We start from the raw sequence: 16,106 nt of genomic DNA on the forward strand, positions 1-16,106 counted from the left end.
GACTAAACTGGGTCTTAATCATCAGCAACATCTTACTCTCAATTCACATCTGTGCTCATCAGAAGACATGACATGTGGGACAACTGTAACCTAAAGTTTATAAAGGAGAGAACAAAGAGTTTCCTGTCTGACGCATTCACCAAGAAATATCTGGGGGGACTTAGTGAATAACTTACTACTCCCTGTGTCAAGAAGGCTGTTTCTGAAAAAGAGGGTTCACATTCAGCAAACCCCCTAAGAACAGTCACTAGAAGAAGGTATAAAAAAAACACACACACACAGCAAAACTATTGAAAATTCACAACATATAATAATTTACTCTGATAAATTGAACATTTCTAAATCAGCAGTTCTTTTATGTAATCATTGTCAAAGGCAAACAGTTACAAAATTTAAGACACACACGATATAAAATGGACAGTTTTCTTCAGTTCAGGAAAGTCACAAGCGAACAGCCTGTTGCATTTCTCTGGTCAGAGCTCAGTGAATTCCCTGCTACAGTTTCTTGTCAATCTAAATATCCATCACAAATCAAAGTACAATGTATAAAAAGTACATTCTATGTATAAAAAAAAAACAAACATCAAATACAATGAACTGAGAGAAGACAATGAAATCTGTGCTTCATCCACATCTTCTGAGTTTTCTATGTTGGAGGCTCAGAGAAGTTTTGTAAATGTTACAAATACCTGAACCACTGAAGTACTGAGAGCATGTCAGCTCATCTAAAGACATACACGCGCTTTTGCAGTGGTCGAAAAAACAGTCACAGATGTTCATAATAAACTGTAAATAGATACAGAGCGTTATGATACACTGATGCAGTCAATGTACTGCATGGGAACACTTCTCCTCAGCCTAACTCTTGGCCTCTCATGTGCAAACGCTGGACTCAACAATACTGTAGATGTAACAAAATACAGTTTTCATACTCATAGACTAATATATTTACTACACTTACTACTTCTCAAGGTAAAAAAGATCATTGCAGTTTAGTGAAGTTCATCATTCACATACAAATCAAAAATTTATTATGAGGGCAAATCTTTAGACGGACTGTGTCCCGGGTTTATCATATAATTATGGTATATTGCTGCATACATGATATTCTCTGTGGGAGCTATAGGAACCATTAAAACAAGTTCTCTCTAACACTGCAAAGTTAATAGGTGTCAGTGACTTCTTGTTGTAGTGGGGATTTTAATTATCAAAAATATTAAAGCACATGGCTAGATTAAAAAAATAGTGAATGTTTTTGAGTAAACTTTGTAGTGTCAGCTTGGGTGCAGTTCATGTGGACTTTTAAATCCTGCGTTCGCACATTCCTGATGCATCGCAATACAAACCTTCTTCTTATGCACTTAACATCACTATGTACATTTGATTTGTGCAAAATCTTTGGCTCATTCTGTTTAATAAAGTTATGATTCATTGCTGAGCCTCAACTACTGCTAAATTTAGCAGGGCTACACTTCACTGAACACACATTTCCCTGAATTCTAGGAAGTAGCACATTTACTTTCACTTCCGTCCTCATCAATGCCTGATCATTCTTTACTTTTTCAGCTTGACAAGTCACAACGTGATCACCCACAAAAACAAAACAAAAAAAAACACCCGTTCCTGTTTGCTCTGTTACTAGTGGCAGCTACGTAAATCCCTCCAATGAGTCGGATGTAAGGCTACTTACATCTTGTAAGCTTCTAATGCTCCTGGCTCACTTCTAACAGGTGTTGAAGAATTTAAAGATAAAATAAAATAATCAATAAATGTCTGCATTAGTTTTCAATGCTATTTTCTGTAACATGACAATTTCATTTTGTCATTTTAAAACTCATCCCTAAAAAGGTGAGGTGTGCAATTTATCATTATGTGCAATGGAAAAGCTAGCTGAGAAACATCCCCTGACACACACACACACACACACACACACACACACACACATCAACATTTCACAGCCAGCTAAGTGTGTCACTTGGTTTTGATATTGAACCTCAAGGAGACGAATACATGAGGCTTATTAACCATCCTGCTAGTTTTGATAAAGTTTAGGTTCTGCTGTTGCTTTACACAGAGCAGCGAAACAGGCAGTCAACCTAAAGCATGTGTCACACCAACCAGTTGGTTTTTTTTTTCATTTGCTTTTCCAAGTTTTGGGAATGGCAGATGTCAGACCAGGCATTCAAGTGTCATCCTTTTAAAAAAATGTACCGGTCTGTGTAGCAGCAGACGCGTCTTGACTTTCTCCTCAGACGTCAAATTCAACCACGTTTGCCGCTTTGACAACTATTTTTTTTTCCCCCCTCGCCCTCCTGGCTGTATATTACCAAACCCCGTCTCTTGCTCCGCCCACCCTAACATCATCACCACACATCACTTCAAGGCACAACCATATGTTCCCTGCTGTATGTGGGACAGGGAGCCGTGCACTGACGAATGGACCATCTTTGTCTCATTACATTATTGGAGCTCCTTTTCCTCTGTCCTTCAGCTTTGTAGCTGACATAACTGGAATCAGATTTGAGCTCCCTGTAGTGTCGCACTTCCATTAAGTCCAACCTTTAGCTGGACCATTTCAGATAAACTGGCGCCTTTCATCATCAGGCTCAACAGCTCCAACCAGCTCAGTTCCCCAGGTGATACAAAATGCACAGCCAGCCATGATTTAGTGTAAGAACCACTGGAAGTTTCAGCTTTAATCTCAGTCAGCTTTAATCTTCAGTCATTTTTTGGCCTTGCTGTCTGGCTTTTCCTCCGCACCACCGTTTGATGAGGTTTGCCTGGCAGTTGCAGGTCGGACCTTTCCGGGCTCAGACGATGCCTTGGTGTCGTCAGATTGGGCTTTGGCAGTCTCTGGTCGTGCTTTGGACTCTTTCTTTGGCGGTGGAGGGGCGGCTGGCTCCCAGAGGATAAACTCATGCAAGAGTGTGTTGACAGCCTCGGGACACTCCATCATGACCATGTGACTGCCGTCCTCCAGCAGCTTCAGGAAGGCCAATAGGAGGATCTGAAGTTGAATTAATACACAAGTCATACACAAAACACTTTATATTTTGTGCCAAAGCAACGGCTTGGTGCCAGACCTCTGAATCACTGCCCACATCTCTGATTTTTTTCCCCCGCCATTTACATAGTATAATAAAGTGAAAAAAAACATTTTTGTCTAATTATCATGCCACTGAGGTACTAATGTAGCAGGAGGATATTAAGTTCTAAGTTAGTATAGCTTGTCAAGTCAGTTTGGGAGGAACCCCTATAATTTTAGAGGAAGGCATGTTAAGTTGTTCAGTAAAGGGAACAAGTCTGGAGTCTTTTGTCTTCTGTGACTTTACGCAGCAGCCCCTGAAGCCTGGGTCGTTTTTCATTGTTTTAACCCTGTAGCTACATTTTTTTGGGACATTTTTTCCTTTACTTAATTTTCTACAGTCAAGAGACAGAAAGGAAACACAGAGAGAGGGAGATGGGAAATTACATGCAACAAAAATCCCTTGTTGGACTCAAAAAAAGGAACATTATGCTTTGCATGCATGTGGTAAGTGTGTTAGCCCATGGGGGGGGATTTTATTTTGTTTTACTTTTATAAACTGGCACTTTTATACTTTATTATTGATAATTGTTTTTTTGGGGGGTTTTTTAATTATTTTTTGGGGCCTTTTATGCCTTTATTGACAGTGCAGTAGAGAGAGACAGCAAATGAGGAGGCAGAGAGAGGGGGAATGAAATGCAGCAAAGAGCTGACGGATGCGGGAACCGGGGCCAACTGCAGCGAGGACCTTAGCCTCTGCACATGGGGCAGATGCTCAACCAACTGAGCTACTCGACGCCCCTTATTGACAATTGTTGACCAAAGCAGTGGTTGTTAATGTCTTAGAAGATAATCTGTCAGGAGACAGACAAGTAAACAGAGAAAGAGAGGAGCTTATCCTATACGGTTCTTCAGGGCCTAAACCGTCTGGAAATAAAATTATATCTTGGATCCGTTTTGATGTTAATTTCTTATCATCCCTACAAAAATGACTACTGTTTTTTGACTATTTTGTGTCTAATTATGACCATCTGATTCTCTCAGGCCACTGTAACCAAACGTCTGCCTCATTCTAAGACATTAGTGTTTTTAGTTGGGTCAGTTTGGATCCGGAGCTTAGGCGGCTGAAGAAGCCCCTTTACCTCTGCCATGCGCTGGTCTTCTTCAACAGGAACAAACTTGTCGTGCATGCCATGAACCAGCAGGATGGGCACTGTGAGCTCAGCATGGTAGACCTCGTCCCCCTCGGGCCAGTACTGCCCGCTCATCATGGCGCGCAGCACAAAGGACGACACGTTGAAGGCATTGTTCTCTTTCAGCAGCTGCTTCTCCTTGGCACCCTGCCGAGCAAATCCAGCCCTGCAGGGGACAGAGCAGAGGAGATTAACCTGAATTACAAATTTCTAAAATAAAAAAAAAGAAAATTCTGATGACATCAAACTGTGGGTGAAATAAACACACACAGTATCTGGTACTGTGTGTGGCCAAAAACACAAAGATGCCTCTGTCTTCTACCATGTTTATCATGCTTTTATCCTTTGTGTCCACCAAATCCAATTATTTATTTTCATCACTTCTAAATTAATGCTAATCCAAGAAAGTTACCTGTGGCAGCTTTAAGTTACATTCTATCTATATCCATTCTGTATTTGTAACAAAACAATCAATTAGACGATCTAGTGAGTTTTACATTAAATTATTTGATCAGCCAAGAGACGGATCATAATTTTTGAATGAAAAATGAAAAATGCAACTATTTTTGGCAGGTAAAAGTTGTCATCTTGTCTCTGTTGCTGTTCTGTTGCAGTCTGTCTTACTTGAGAAAGCTCCAGGCCAGCAGCGGGGAGAGGCAGTGAAGCACACAGGTGGGCAGGTTGAAGATGGAGCAGAGGCTGGGCTCCAAAGCTGTGGGACCACCTCCGTTGATCATCACCATCTTGTGGATCTGCTCTGGATACTCATGTGCCAGGAACGTGCAGAACGACACACTGTGGAAGCGGAACAGAAGGCTGTTACAGGATAGGCCGGCAGAAACAAGCTAATCCTAGCTATTTGTTTTGTGGTCCTTTAATTAGAATGTACTGTGATCTTAAATGTACCCATAAGAATGTCCTATGAGAATATTCCTCTTGCGTGCATATCTCTTGAAGATTAGTCTCATATCCTCAGCCAGGGCATAGAAAGTGTACGCTGCGGCTATCTGTGGTGCTGAGCTGGCTCCGTGACCTGCCAGGTCCGGGGCGATCACCTCGTAGCCCAGCCGAGAAAAGAAGTCCAACTGGCTCCCCCAGATGTCCAGTGAGCCTCCCACTCCATGGATGAAGAACAGAGCCACATCTGTGTGCGTCCCTTTACAGGATGATATCTTCCTCTCACAGTCGATCACCACCGTACGCTTGGGCTTCCGCCTGCGCTTCCTGGGTTGCTGGGACTGGTCAGTTTGTCCAGCAGCAGGTGCCTCTCCCCCTGCTCCTGTTTGAGTTGCTCCATTGTTTCCAGCCGTGATGGAGTCTGACCTGCCCTCAGGGATGCTGACGGGCGGTGAGGAGTTACCACAGTCTGTAAGTTCAACCTCTACAGTGCTGTTAGGTTCTGTCTCTCCATTCGGACAGTTTTTCAGCTCTGCACTCGCCCTGTCGCCCAGGTTCTCAATGAATAACTGTCCATTACGATATACTGTGATCTTTCGTTTGCAGCTGACGCTCCCACCTTGCCCGGTGGGTTCCTCCACTACCGCCCGGTCAGGAATGATATGTCGAACCCGCAGGACGCGGCCTGGTTTCACCTCCACAAACTCGTAGCCATCGGCAGGTTCGGAGGTTTCTACGGGAACCACAACGTTGGCAGACTTTGAGGTCAGGCAGCAGAGAAGGCCTTCTATAAAGCTGGTCAGCATGGCTGCCAGGCTGGAGGGAATACATTCATGTAAAAACACACATAAGTCAGCACAATCTTGCAAACGTGAGTTAGACAAGGTCACAGAAAACCAAAGGCACATAAATTATAAAAGGACGCACTCTTACAAGCAAGTGCTCTATTTAACTTTAACAGCTGGTAAAATATCGTACGTGGAGCCATGAAGACGAGCTAAATGAATAAACTCCATTTCTGTTCATTATTAACTTTGAATCAGGTTTTGAAAACATTTGCACATCAACAGATCAGGTGAAGTGTGTGTTTATTTATTAATTTAGTCAGATACAGTATATCTAGGGTCTGTTAGTATTGACCAATACTGGCTTATCACATATATAATAATATCAAAATGTATTTATTCAATACTTGTGATGTTTAAAATGCAACTTGAATGCTTCATATCAAAAGAAGTCAACATGAAACATGTATTTTAAAGGTTAAAGCTAATGCAGATTAAACAAAAGAGAAGACAACCTAAAGAAAAGCAAACACACCAACTTTTTGATGAACACTAGAGATGGTAAAAAAACAAAAACATAATTAATGTATATCAGAATTTGTGAATATGTTGGTTTAATAGAGCCTGCTAAGAATATTTAAAGTTCAAATTGTGCATGTCTTCGTTTCAATTCTCTGGTAACACTGTTGCTGGGATAAAAGCTGCACCTTTATGTACACTGTACGCTAACTTAAAAAAAGAGCATCACTCAATATATAATTCATCACATTGTTCTTGTACATGTAATTATTCAGAAGAACTTTAGGTCTCTACATCAAATGTGCATCAGGGAACCTTAACCACACGGAGAGGTAAACAAGTTCTTGTGCCTTTACAATCTGGCGTCTAATTACAATTTAAACCCTTGCGACTTTCTGTCAGACGTAACGGAGCAGCATCGTCCCTCAGTGCGGCCTTTGGGAGTATTTATAGACGGGGACCAGTAATAGCTCTGTGAGTTAAAGCTGCCCGTCATGTGATCACTCTGCAGCAGCACACACTGCCACACTGTCAGTCAAATCTTCGTCACTGAAGTGTTCATGTGTGAGAATTGTGGAGAAATGCCAAACGTGCACATCGAGAATGATTTGATAATAATTATCCTGTAACAACCATCTACTGCAAACTGCTTCTTTTTGAAAAAGAATGACCAATTTACAATTAGACAGGTTCATATCCAAGGAATGGATGAGACTACATAATGCTTGTTAGTTGATTACCAGCCATGACAACAGCAGAGCAGCCCGGCAGGGTCTGCAAGTCTCTCTGCTGGTGGCATTATCCTACCTTCCTGTTAACCCCCCCCCCCCCCCCCCCCCCCCTGCTGGAGGGGATTATACTCCCTGTCCACACAACACAATCTGTCTATCTCTCGGTGACAACAGTGACACTGTACGGCAACAGTTTTACCCTCTGTGTGATTTGTTGCATCTTTTTCTGTACTTGCAGCCCATCAGCCACTGCTTTCATCTGGGGATTATGGACACAATGTAATACAGCGTTCCTGCTTTGCTGGCTATTCTCATGCCCTTTCTGCTTATACTTGCACATCCTCTATCCAAACAGCAGTGCTGTGCAGTGCTGTATGTTTACTGACTGAAGGAGGCCGAGTAGGCCGTTTTAATATCACTGGGGACGACACATTCATCTCTAATATTGCTCTTGCGTCAAAAGGCATCCATTATCCAGGCACAAGGTGTGACCTGTTATATATGCAATTCTTTTTTTTTCTGTCCTGTTTAACACTATTTAGTGATACTGTGATTCATAGTTTCCCTTACCATTTAAAACATTGGCATGCTTAAATATGTATGTTTTATTAATGTGGTCTAAACCAGTTGAAAACCCTTTGTCTTTCACTAAAAGCTCTCATCCATCCAGCCACTCCCTCTCACTATTAAAGTGCTGTAATACCCTCATAAGCTTCAAATATTATAATCAACTTGAAAACAGACTGATTCTTTATGACAGTGCCCTAATACAGAGATGGTGTTGTATAATGAGACTCTGCTCTGACATGAATGTCATACATCAGTTTTTCAGCACCCTCCCATTTTATTCTAGTCTGCATATATTATTTAATATGCAGGAGCAGAGAAGCAGGAGCAGAGATGGTGTTATGGTAAGATGCTAAGAAATGCTTGCAGGCTGGCCAATCACAGAGCAAAAGACTCTGCAACAGAACCACATAAAATGTCCAATGAATGCTTGTCCCACTTGTAATATTGCACATCATAATTCATCCAGTGGGGTGGAATACACTTGTCTTTCAACAGATCTATGATAGTAGTTATCAAACCCCTCCATTACAAATCCAGAACACATCACATACAAAACTGGGGGCTCCGCAAACAGGGACTCTTTTTAAGTTGCACCTTTTGAAGGTATTACTAGTCACTTGGAAGTAACTAGTAATACCTGGAAGCACTTCTAGTGTTTCCTCTGTTGGCCACTGGAGCAGTGTTAAATGCCTTGTTTAAGGGCACCTCAGAGCTTCCCATTCAGTCTTCACTTATCAGGCTGGTTTAATGACTGAAGTGACAACAACCGATCATGAGCCCCGAACTAACTGAATAAAATGTTACTTATAGAAAGTATTATTTTATCCTTCAGCAATATCCCAGAGATATGTTTCATAATTGTGTGGGTGTTCCTCCATGAAATGACATCCATTCAGACATCCTGTACGATGCACTGCTGCCATCACCCCTATCTGTGAGTCTGCTTCCTGTTGCATTCTCTGCATGGCCTCTGTTGTCAGCGGCTGCAGGAGGCTGTTATATAATGATTCACGTGTGTCAGACACAATCACAGTAGGGACTGATGCCCAGAAAAGCAGAGCAGAGACTGTCATGGAGATTAAAAACAACTACAGTGCTGTAGCTTCGCTGTTGATAGATCCCGGCCTGCTAAATTATTTGTCACTGAACATTAAAATTAAGAGTATGTTTGACTTAGCTACTGCACTTCCTTGCTGGTATACCATCATTTCATCAATGAATAGTATCTATTTACCTGTAACAAACACCTTTCTTAAGAACTGCATGGAAAAAAATGCAGCATGTTAGAACTAGAGTTATGGCATTTTTTGACACACACCTTTAGACATATAAATCATCACTGTCTTGATGTTGCTTTGTAGAAGACAAGAGATATAGACAGAAGTAGTGAAAAACACTACAGCTTTAAATTAGATAATAATTTATTGGGAATTTAGCCAAAGTTTGTCGATTGATTAGGTGATTAGAGCATGTTCTGCACAACGGAATTTATTCAAAATTCTCAAAACACATTTTGAGTCATTTGAGAAATGTTGTGCAAAACTGAATGGATTAGACAAAAACATCGACATATCGACGTATGATGATCTGACATCAATTTGAGCAAAAAGGAAATTAACAGTAGCTCGTCAAGGCCAACAACAATAGGCTTGTTGCTGATTTTAGTGGGATAAAACCTATTTTACCTGGCAACGCAGGTGAAGCTCATGGCCCCATCTATTCAATGACAATAAAAGCGAGTTGAATAGGCCACTCACTGTCGTCTAAAGCAGCAAATGAGGCAAGTGCCAGAATGTTTTCCTCTTTAGTTTAGTTTAGATTATTGGAAAATAAAAGTCAATTGTAGAATTTGACACTAAACAGACTAAATAACCTGTTTGTCTTAGCTGAAAGCAGCGACCTCCTTGCGCCTGCTGCCAGAGTGCACGAGCTATGGTGATCAAAACAATCACAGTACAAGAAAAAACTAAAATATGGGACAGTTAAGTAAAATACTTACCTTTATATTCCTGAAAACCCCGCGTGAAATATAGTCAAATTGATGTGGTTTTCTTATGAAGCATCGAGGAAGCAGGAGAGCTATAATCTGTTGCAGTCAATCCAATAATCTAATTTATCTGGATTCTGTTGTCCTTTAGGTGGCCTCCACATGGCGGCCACTGCCAGCCTACTGACAGCATATCTGCCTGTGCTTCAGAGGAAGACCCGCATGTCTGCATGCTCCAGCTGTCCGGTTCCACGTAGGGGACACAGTGACGGTGACAGCCCGGAGGAGACGCACCGGAGCTCAGCAGGATGTCAGGGTGTTTTCAATCCGTCAATTGTGGTGCAGTTTGCGGGTGTGAAGAGCTGCCCCCTGCTGCCATGTGACGCGAGACAACCAGTGGATACGTTCATGGAAAAAAATAACCTGCGTTAAGTAGTAATTAAATAAATAAATAAATTAAAACAACAACAAAAGGTTAGAGTAAAGGGTATCCCAATGAGCTGTAATTAATGGCTTTATTAACGGTTAATAAATAATTGTAAGCTTTATAGATCACTTTTGGGTTGCCAAGTTGTAAAAAAAAAAACTCCACCATGAAACTTTGTTTTTTTTTTTTTTTTTGGCCCTTTGAGTTCATAGTTCACAATAGGCTAATTATGTATAATATAACTATTATGGCCTGCTGGACATAATGTAGGCTACAACTTCTGATAGATTATTGTGAAACAGCTTTTTAATGTAACATCTATAGCTCTAATGAATTAGTTAAGACAATGAAAAGACAAGCAAAGATATGCTTGAGGAGGATTTTCCACAATGTGACAACCCAAAAGTTATCAATTGTTTATAACTATCTATAAAGCATGAATAAATTATGTATTAACCATCAATAAAGCCATTAAGTGGGATTAAATCTGGTTCATAATCTTAATAGTTGCTTTTACCACCAATGTTGGTTTCTCACTTATCTGCTTGAAAAAGTTTCTGCAGGTAGTTTTACTCATTTCATTGTTTCAGCAATTGCTTACAAATTAAGGTGCATTTTGCAACACTGATTTGGAAAACATAGTGATTAGTAGTAGGACAAAAAACAACTTGTGATTATTCAAACTTGTATTCTTTAAAATATAGTCTATAACCTGTTTTACTTGAATCCTCTCCATAAGCATGCCCAGACTCTCTCCATCTTATTTTAGCATTCCGTTCTCCGGTGTCATAAGGAGCTGGTGCTGTGGCAGTTGCCATGGCTGTTGTTGCTAGGTAGCTACTTGTTAGGAGTCCAAGGATGCAGGTGCCAGGGTGAGGTGGGGGCAGACTACAGAAATCAAGACCCAGGAAAACCCACAAGCCAGTTACTGTATTGTTTATGCCTCCCTCCAGCTGCGGCACATTAAGGTTCATCCCAAAGTTTATCTAGATACTGTGATCGAAATAAACTATGATATATTGATATCAATAATACTATGTGTCGTAGCGTGAGAGAGCTGAAAATAGTGGAAATTAAGAGTAGAGTCACAAAAAAAGACATAAAGATTGTGTGGCTTTAAAGTCCCCCTCTGCTCAAAAATGTGATCTGCTTTTGCACATACTGTACATTGAGAACGGTGTGCAACAGTATTTGCCAGTGCATAGATTCTATATTCTTTAAATGAGGACAATCAAGTAAATGTAATATTAAGAATTTTTATCTCTGTAATTGAACGTTATTGTTAAAAAAAAAAAGATTGTACACAAATTATTATTCTAAGAGATAATTTTGATTTGTCTTAAAACATGTCAGGAGATGATCTCTTTAAGTAAAACTAAAACGTGATGTGTGTTAAATAACAATGGATCTCCGGGTTTAGGCAATATAATACTGAATTGGTGTATGGAGTTTGACTGCAATTCTCTTTCAGAACCTGACCTAGCATATCTATTCACAGATATAAACATCTCATAATGTGGTAAACTCACCAGATGACCTACTAAGTTAAAAATACAGAATGTGTCATTATCTTATTCTGAGAACAAAACAAAAAAAGGATAATTGTATCCAACTGCATTTTTGACAGAATATTTCATACTACCTTGATGGTTTATGTTTTGTCTTATATTATTTTTACACTGGATTTTTATTCCCTGAGCCTCAGAGAAATTGTCTTTTTTTTTCAATTTCATTCTTGTATAGTTGGATTAGAATAGAATAGAATAGAATAGAATAGAATAGAATAAAATTGAATTGAATAGAAGAAGCCTTGTTAACTTTACCATCGGCTTCACCGTGTTCAGATAAAGACCAATATACGTATGGATCAGTAGCTGCTGATGTTTTTTATAATGAAGCTCATCATGTGCACAGCAGATTACCTAGTCTAAATTCTGTTTAATGATTGGCTCTCTGGTCGAGCTGCTACCACGTGGGTGTAATGGTACACCAATGGACGCTCCCGGGGCGTGGCCTAGAAAGCATCGCTACCATCATGCTAGCTGAAGGAGTCCTGTCTAACTAGCTTTGCTAACTCATGCCATGACAGCTTGGGTTATTTATTCTGATTGTGTTATCTTTTTTTTCATGAACACTGGGATCTAGAATGGAAACAACTTGTGCGTGAAGTTCGTTGTCTTGTTTGCCAAGAGGAGCCGATAGGACAGTTAACCTCAGTTAACTAGCCAGTAAGCTAGCGCGGCTAACTGTAACATACTCACACTGCCTGCCATCACGTCCAGCACAACAGACACCAAGCCAAGCCCGCAAGTCGGCGTTTCGACGTTTCTACCATTATCATGGAGAAGGTACTTATTCCACACACACCACATTTCTAACGTTAACTCAATAAGCTGCTCTACACTTCTCAGAGGACATATAACAGCTAGCTTGCTAAGTAACAGTTAGCTGCTAGCCACACCTGCTCCTCCTGTTGGCATTCATTTACCACGGCCAAGCCGGCATCGCTTTGTGCTCAGCCCCGACTCGCTAATTTAAAACCACTTGCTGGACACTCTATCAGATATCATCACCTCCATTAACTGGAGGTTACCGGGGACGTTACAGGGGGAGCAGCAGGCCCGTTGGTGTGCAGGGGTTGTTAAGATGAGGGAACGCCCAGCACCAACCCAGTCAATGTTATTTGGAATCCACAGACATTTGCAGGGACACCTCCGTCTATCTAACGTCTGTATTAGATGACACTCTTGACACTTACACTGTGGTAAAGAAATGCCACAGGTGAATAACAACAGTCCGTTTGTTGACAGTAGAATCTCTGTGGAGGGCAGATAGAGAGACGGTGTGGGCTTGTAGTCTTTACGGTCGCATTACATGCAAGATGAAAGATAAGTCATTTGGTAAACCTCACCCTCTTCCCACAGGCGGATTTCTTGAAAGGACTTCCTGTCTATAATAAGACCAACTTCAGCAGGTTTCATGCAGACTCTGTTTGTAAAGCATCTGTAAGTAGCCTATGATAATCTTTATTTCCTCAGACTGTCATTAATCCCACCGAATATTTGTTATAGAGTAGATGTGTAGCAGTGCTCATATATCAAGATCAAAAATGATGTGATAATTCCCTAAGTAAATAGACAAAAACAGTGCATAAGTAGAATGCACAGCTGCAATTTGTAACCTCTCTTTCCTCTGCTGTTGCAGAATCGGAGGCCCTCTGTGTACCTTCCAACACGTGAATACCCCTCTGAACAGAGTAAGTACCAATCTCACGGTAAATAGTTTGATAGAATAATCATAAATATTAAAAGGACAGTCAGCTGTTATTAACAGAAGCCGTTGTTGTGGTTAGTCACTGATGTATTTTCAACAAATACATCATTCTGTGGTTTTGACTGTGCGGTAAACTGATGAGCTTTAAACATAATTTGTCAGTAATATGCGGGCTGTGCTTGCTCTACAGTTATTGTAACAGAGAAGACCAACATCCTACTGCGTTACCTCCATCAGCAGTGGGACAAAAAGGTGAGCATGTGCATTTCTTTTGAGTTAATTTCCTAAGTCTAGCTTCATTTATTGACTGTCATTCTCTGAGTCTTTTTCAGGTCTGTTTATTATGAGCCTCATAATACAATGATTAATCTTTGGTCTTTAGTAGCTTGAATGTTATTAAAAAGAAACTGTAATTTTTACTGACTGATGTATAATCCTTCGTGTCAAACAGAATGCAGCAAAAAAAAGGGAACAGGAACAAGGTGAGGGCGACAGCCCAGCACCCCCAAGGAAGATCGCCAGGACAGATAGCCAAGAGATGAATGAGGACTCATAAGTGTGTGTGTGTGTGTGTGTGTGTGTGTGTGTGTGTGTGTGTGTGTGTGTGTGTGTGTGTGTGTGTGTGTGTGTGTGTGTGTGTGCGCGCGTGCGCGTGTGTGTGTGTGAGAGAGTGTGTGTGTGTGTGAGAGAGAGAGAGAGAATGTGTGTGTGTTTGCGTATACAGGGTATAGCCAACAGAAACTACCAAAAACAAAAGATAATCCCCACCCGAATAGAGACTTCTGACCATTCTGTACTGTGGCAGGATGCCTTTCCTGTCATGAAATTAAGTGTCACTCATAAGAAATTAGGGAAATTCCTATCAACAAAGCAGTCATTAATGGTGAAAAGATTGAGTGCATGAAAACATCTCAAAGTCAGCGTTAGTCACTGACATTGACAGAACCATCACCAGGGAGGGAACTTTATACTGGTGTCTTTTAATTAATATTGGCTATTCCCTGGGTGGGTTAGTGTACGTGTATATGTTTGTATGCATGCTGAGCTGTGAGTGTGTGTGTTTATTGTGTGCTGTACTGTGCATGTGTATGAGGTGAGTGAATAGTTGTCAGAGTAGATTTAAGATCAGAGATGGACTTGACAGATAAAGTCAGACACTACCCTTATAATCAGTCTCATAACTGGTACATGACTTGTGTAGCCTTCTGTCTCCTGGAGAGTCTGTCCTGATTTGTGCAGAGATAACATTTTGTTACTGTTTTAATTTTATTATAACTATTATTGTTTATGTATGGCAATGAGCTTCCTGCCAGCCACAGTGCCCGCCCTCTCAGTTTCACTGCCCACTCTGCAACCACATGGGGGCATTGCAACATTTCTCCACTGTTTGAATCAACAGAACCAACAATGCACTGTGAAGAACAGCACAAAGTAGAAGCAACTCTTCCCCTTAGATGTGTGTGTGTGTGGTGAATATGCATATCTTCATTCTATTCTGGGACTTGTGCTTGTAGGATTAATGTTGTGTTGGTGTCTCTGAGATATATTTTTACATCTAGCACCACCATCTGGCCAATCGAAGCTAGTAAGAAAGGGTTTGGCCTTGAGTTTTAGCTTCTCTGTCATCAAAGGATGTAAAAGAAAAAGAAGGAAAAAGTTACATCCAACTATGAAAATGTTAATCATATTGTTGGATTTTCAGTTGCACAACTTGGAAACAGCACAGATAATGAAGCAAAATATGTATAGTAATGTATGGAAAAGGGAAAAAGAATACCTTGTGTGTAAATAATTACCAATACAAGAATTAGTTTATCCAATGGAATATCTTTGTGTCTGCCTTTTTGTAAAATATTACATGCCTGTGGATACAATAGAAAATCACCCTTGTGAAGGAAAAGACAAGAGCCCCGTGTCCAGTGGATGTTATCTTGCCTTGCATGTTAATGTTTTCACGGCTGGGTTTTATATTCCTGGACCAGTAGTAAAACTTAAGGGGTGCTGGGGTTGTGGTGTTATCTGGTATGACTGTGGAAGGTATTAGCCTAGAGGCCTTACAACCTGTCGTCATGGTTCGGACCCTTTTGCTCCCCCAGCTCAGGGCCCGGGATAGCTGTACTGTTCGCCCTGTCTTTGTGACAGCCCCGCATGGTTTTTGTCTGAGAGCTGGCTTAGATGAACACACGGGGGTTTAAAGTGGTGTTATATTTTCAGCCATAGAATGCACAATAAGCATGCACAGCAAAGTGCAGTCGCCATCCTGCCTTGTTCCAGAGATTCAGTTTGTATTGGTGTCATATACTGTACAACACTGAATAAAGCTTTTTATTAAATGTTCTTACCACTGCCCATCAGAGTCAATTCAAAGCCTCCTGTCCTTCCTGTCCTTTTACCGGTGGATGCTGCAGCGTGGGTTGACAGTGTGGTCAGTCATCTTCCTAACTACAGTGTAAATACCCTGTCTGTTTTCGAAGCGTAAAACCGTGTTATGCTTCTGCTCAGATAGACTGTTGTACTACACCCTAAGCCTTGCCCCATCTCATGTGTGTTAGATAAGACATGTTCTTTTTAGCTTTGCTGAAATAAAACTGGACTGAAACTGGGTTTTTGTGATGTGGTACTTTAAATACATGATATATTATTCATTATATTTCTCAACTCTTTGACTTCAGGAGATTCTGTAAATCTTGAGGTTAATA

At 40.8% G+C, this 16,106-nt stretch overlaps 2 protein-coding genes across 2 annotated transcripts; one reads left to right on the forward strand and one right to left on the reverse strand.

The window, feature by feature from the left end:
• Positions 1-12: 12 nt before the first annotated feature.
• On the reverse strand, positions 13-10,202 carry abhd8b (abhydrolase domain containing 8b). Its single transcript, XM_056378791.1, has 5 exons — positions 9,720-10,202; positions 5,125-5,931; positions 4,843-5,013; positions 4,168-4,384; positions 13-3,007 (listed from the first exon to the last, which is right to left on the reverse strand). Exons 2-5 carry the CDS (start codon positions 5,919-5,921, stop codon positions 2,723-2,725), a joined length of 1,470 nt encoding a protein of 489 aa, XP_056234766.1. The 5' UTR covers positions 5,922-5,931; positions 9,720-10,202; the 3' UTR covers positions 13-2,722.
• A 1,954-nt stretch (positions 10,203-12,156) lies between these two features.
• dda1 (DET1 and DDB1 associated 1) lies at positions 12,157-16,010 on the forward strand. The gene is made up of 5 exons (XM_056379486.1): positions 12,157-12,482; positions 13,059-13,139; positions 13,339-13,390; positions 13,598-13,659; positions 13,859-16,010. The coding sequence occupies exons 1-5, from the start codon at positions 12,474-12,476 to the stop codon at positions 13,961-13,963; spliced, it is 309 nt and encodes a 102-aa protein (XP_056235461.1). The 5' UTR covers positions 12,157-12,473; the 3' UTR covers positions 13,964-16,010.
• The last annotated feature ends 96 nt before the right edge of the window (positions 16,011-16,106 follow it).

This window comes from Seriola aureovittata, chromosome 6, assembly GCF_021018895.1.
Source record: "Seriola aureovittata isolate HTS-2021-v1 ecotype China chromosome 6, ASM2101889v1, whole genome shotgun sequence".
NCBI classification, from domain to species: Eukaryota; Metazoa; Chordata; class Actinopteri; order Carangiformes; family Carangidae; genus Seriola; species Seriola aureovittata.

Bases quoted from the DNA above. Each gene is read 5' to 3' on its own strand.
- abhd8b (XM_056378791.1), bottom strand. From the start codon at position 5,921: ATGCTGACCAGCTTTATAGAAGGCCTTCTCTGCTGCCTGACCTCAAAG. The intron at 5,014-5,124 runs GTACATTTAAGA...CCGCTTCCACAG, and splicing joins CTCATAGGACATTCTTATGG to TGTGTCGTTCTGCACGTTCC. The intron at 4,385-4,842 runs GTAAGACAGACT...TGTCCCCTGCAG, and splicing joins CTGGCCTGGAGCTTTCTCAA to GGCTGGATTTGCTCGGCAGG.
- dda1 (XM_056379486.1), top strand. The intron at 13,140-13,338 runs GTAAGTAGCCTA...CTGCTGTTGCAG, and splicing joins ACTCTGTTTGTAAAGCATCT to AATCGGAGGCCCTCTGTGTA. The intron at 13,391-13,597 runs GTAAGTACCAAT...CTTGCTCTACAG, and splicing joins TGAATACCCCTCTGAACAGA to TTATTGTAACAGAGAAGACC.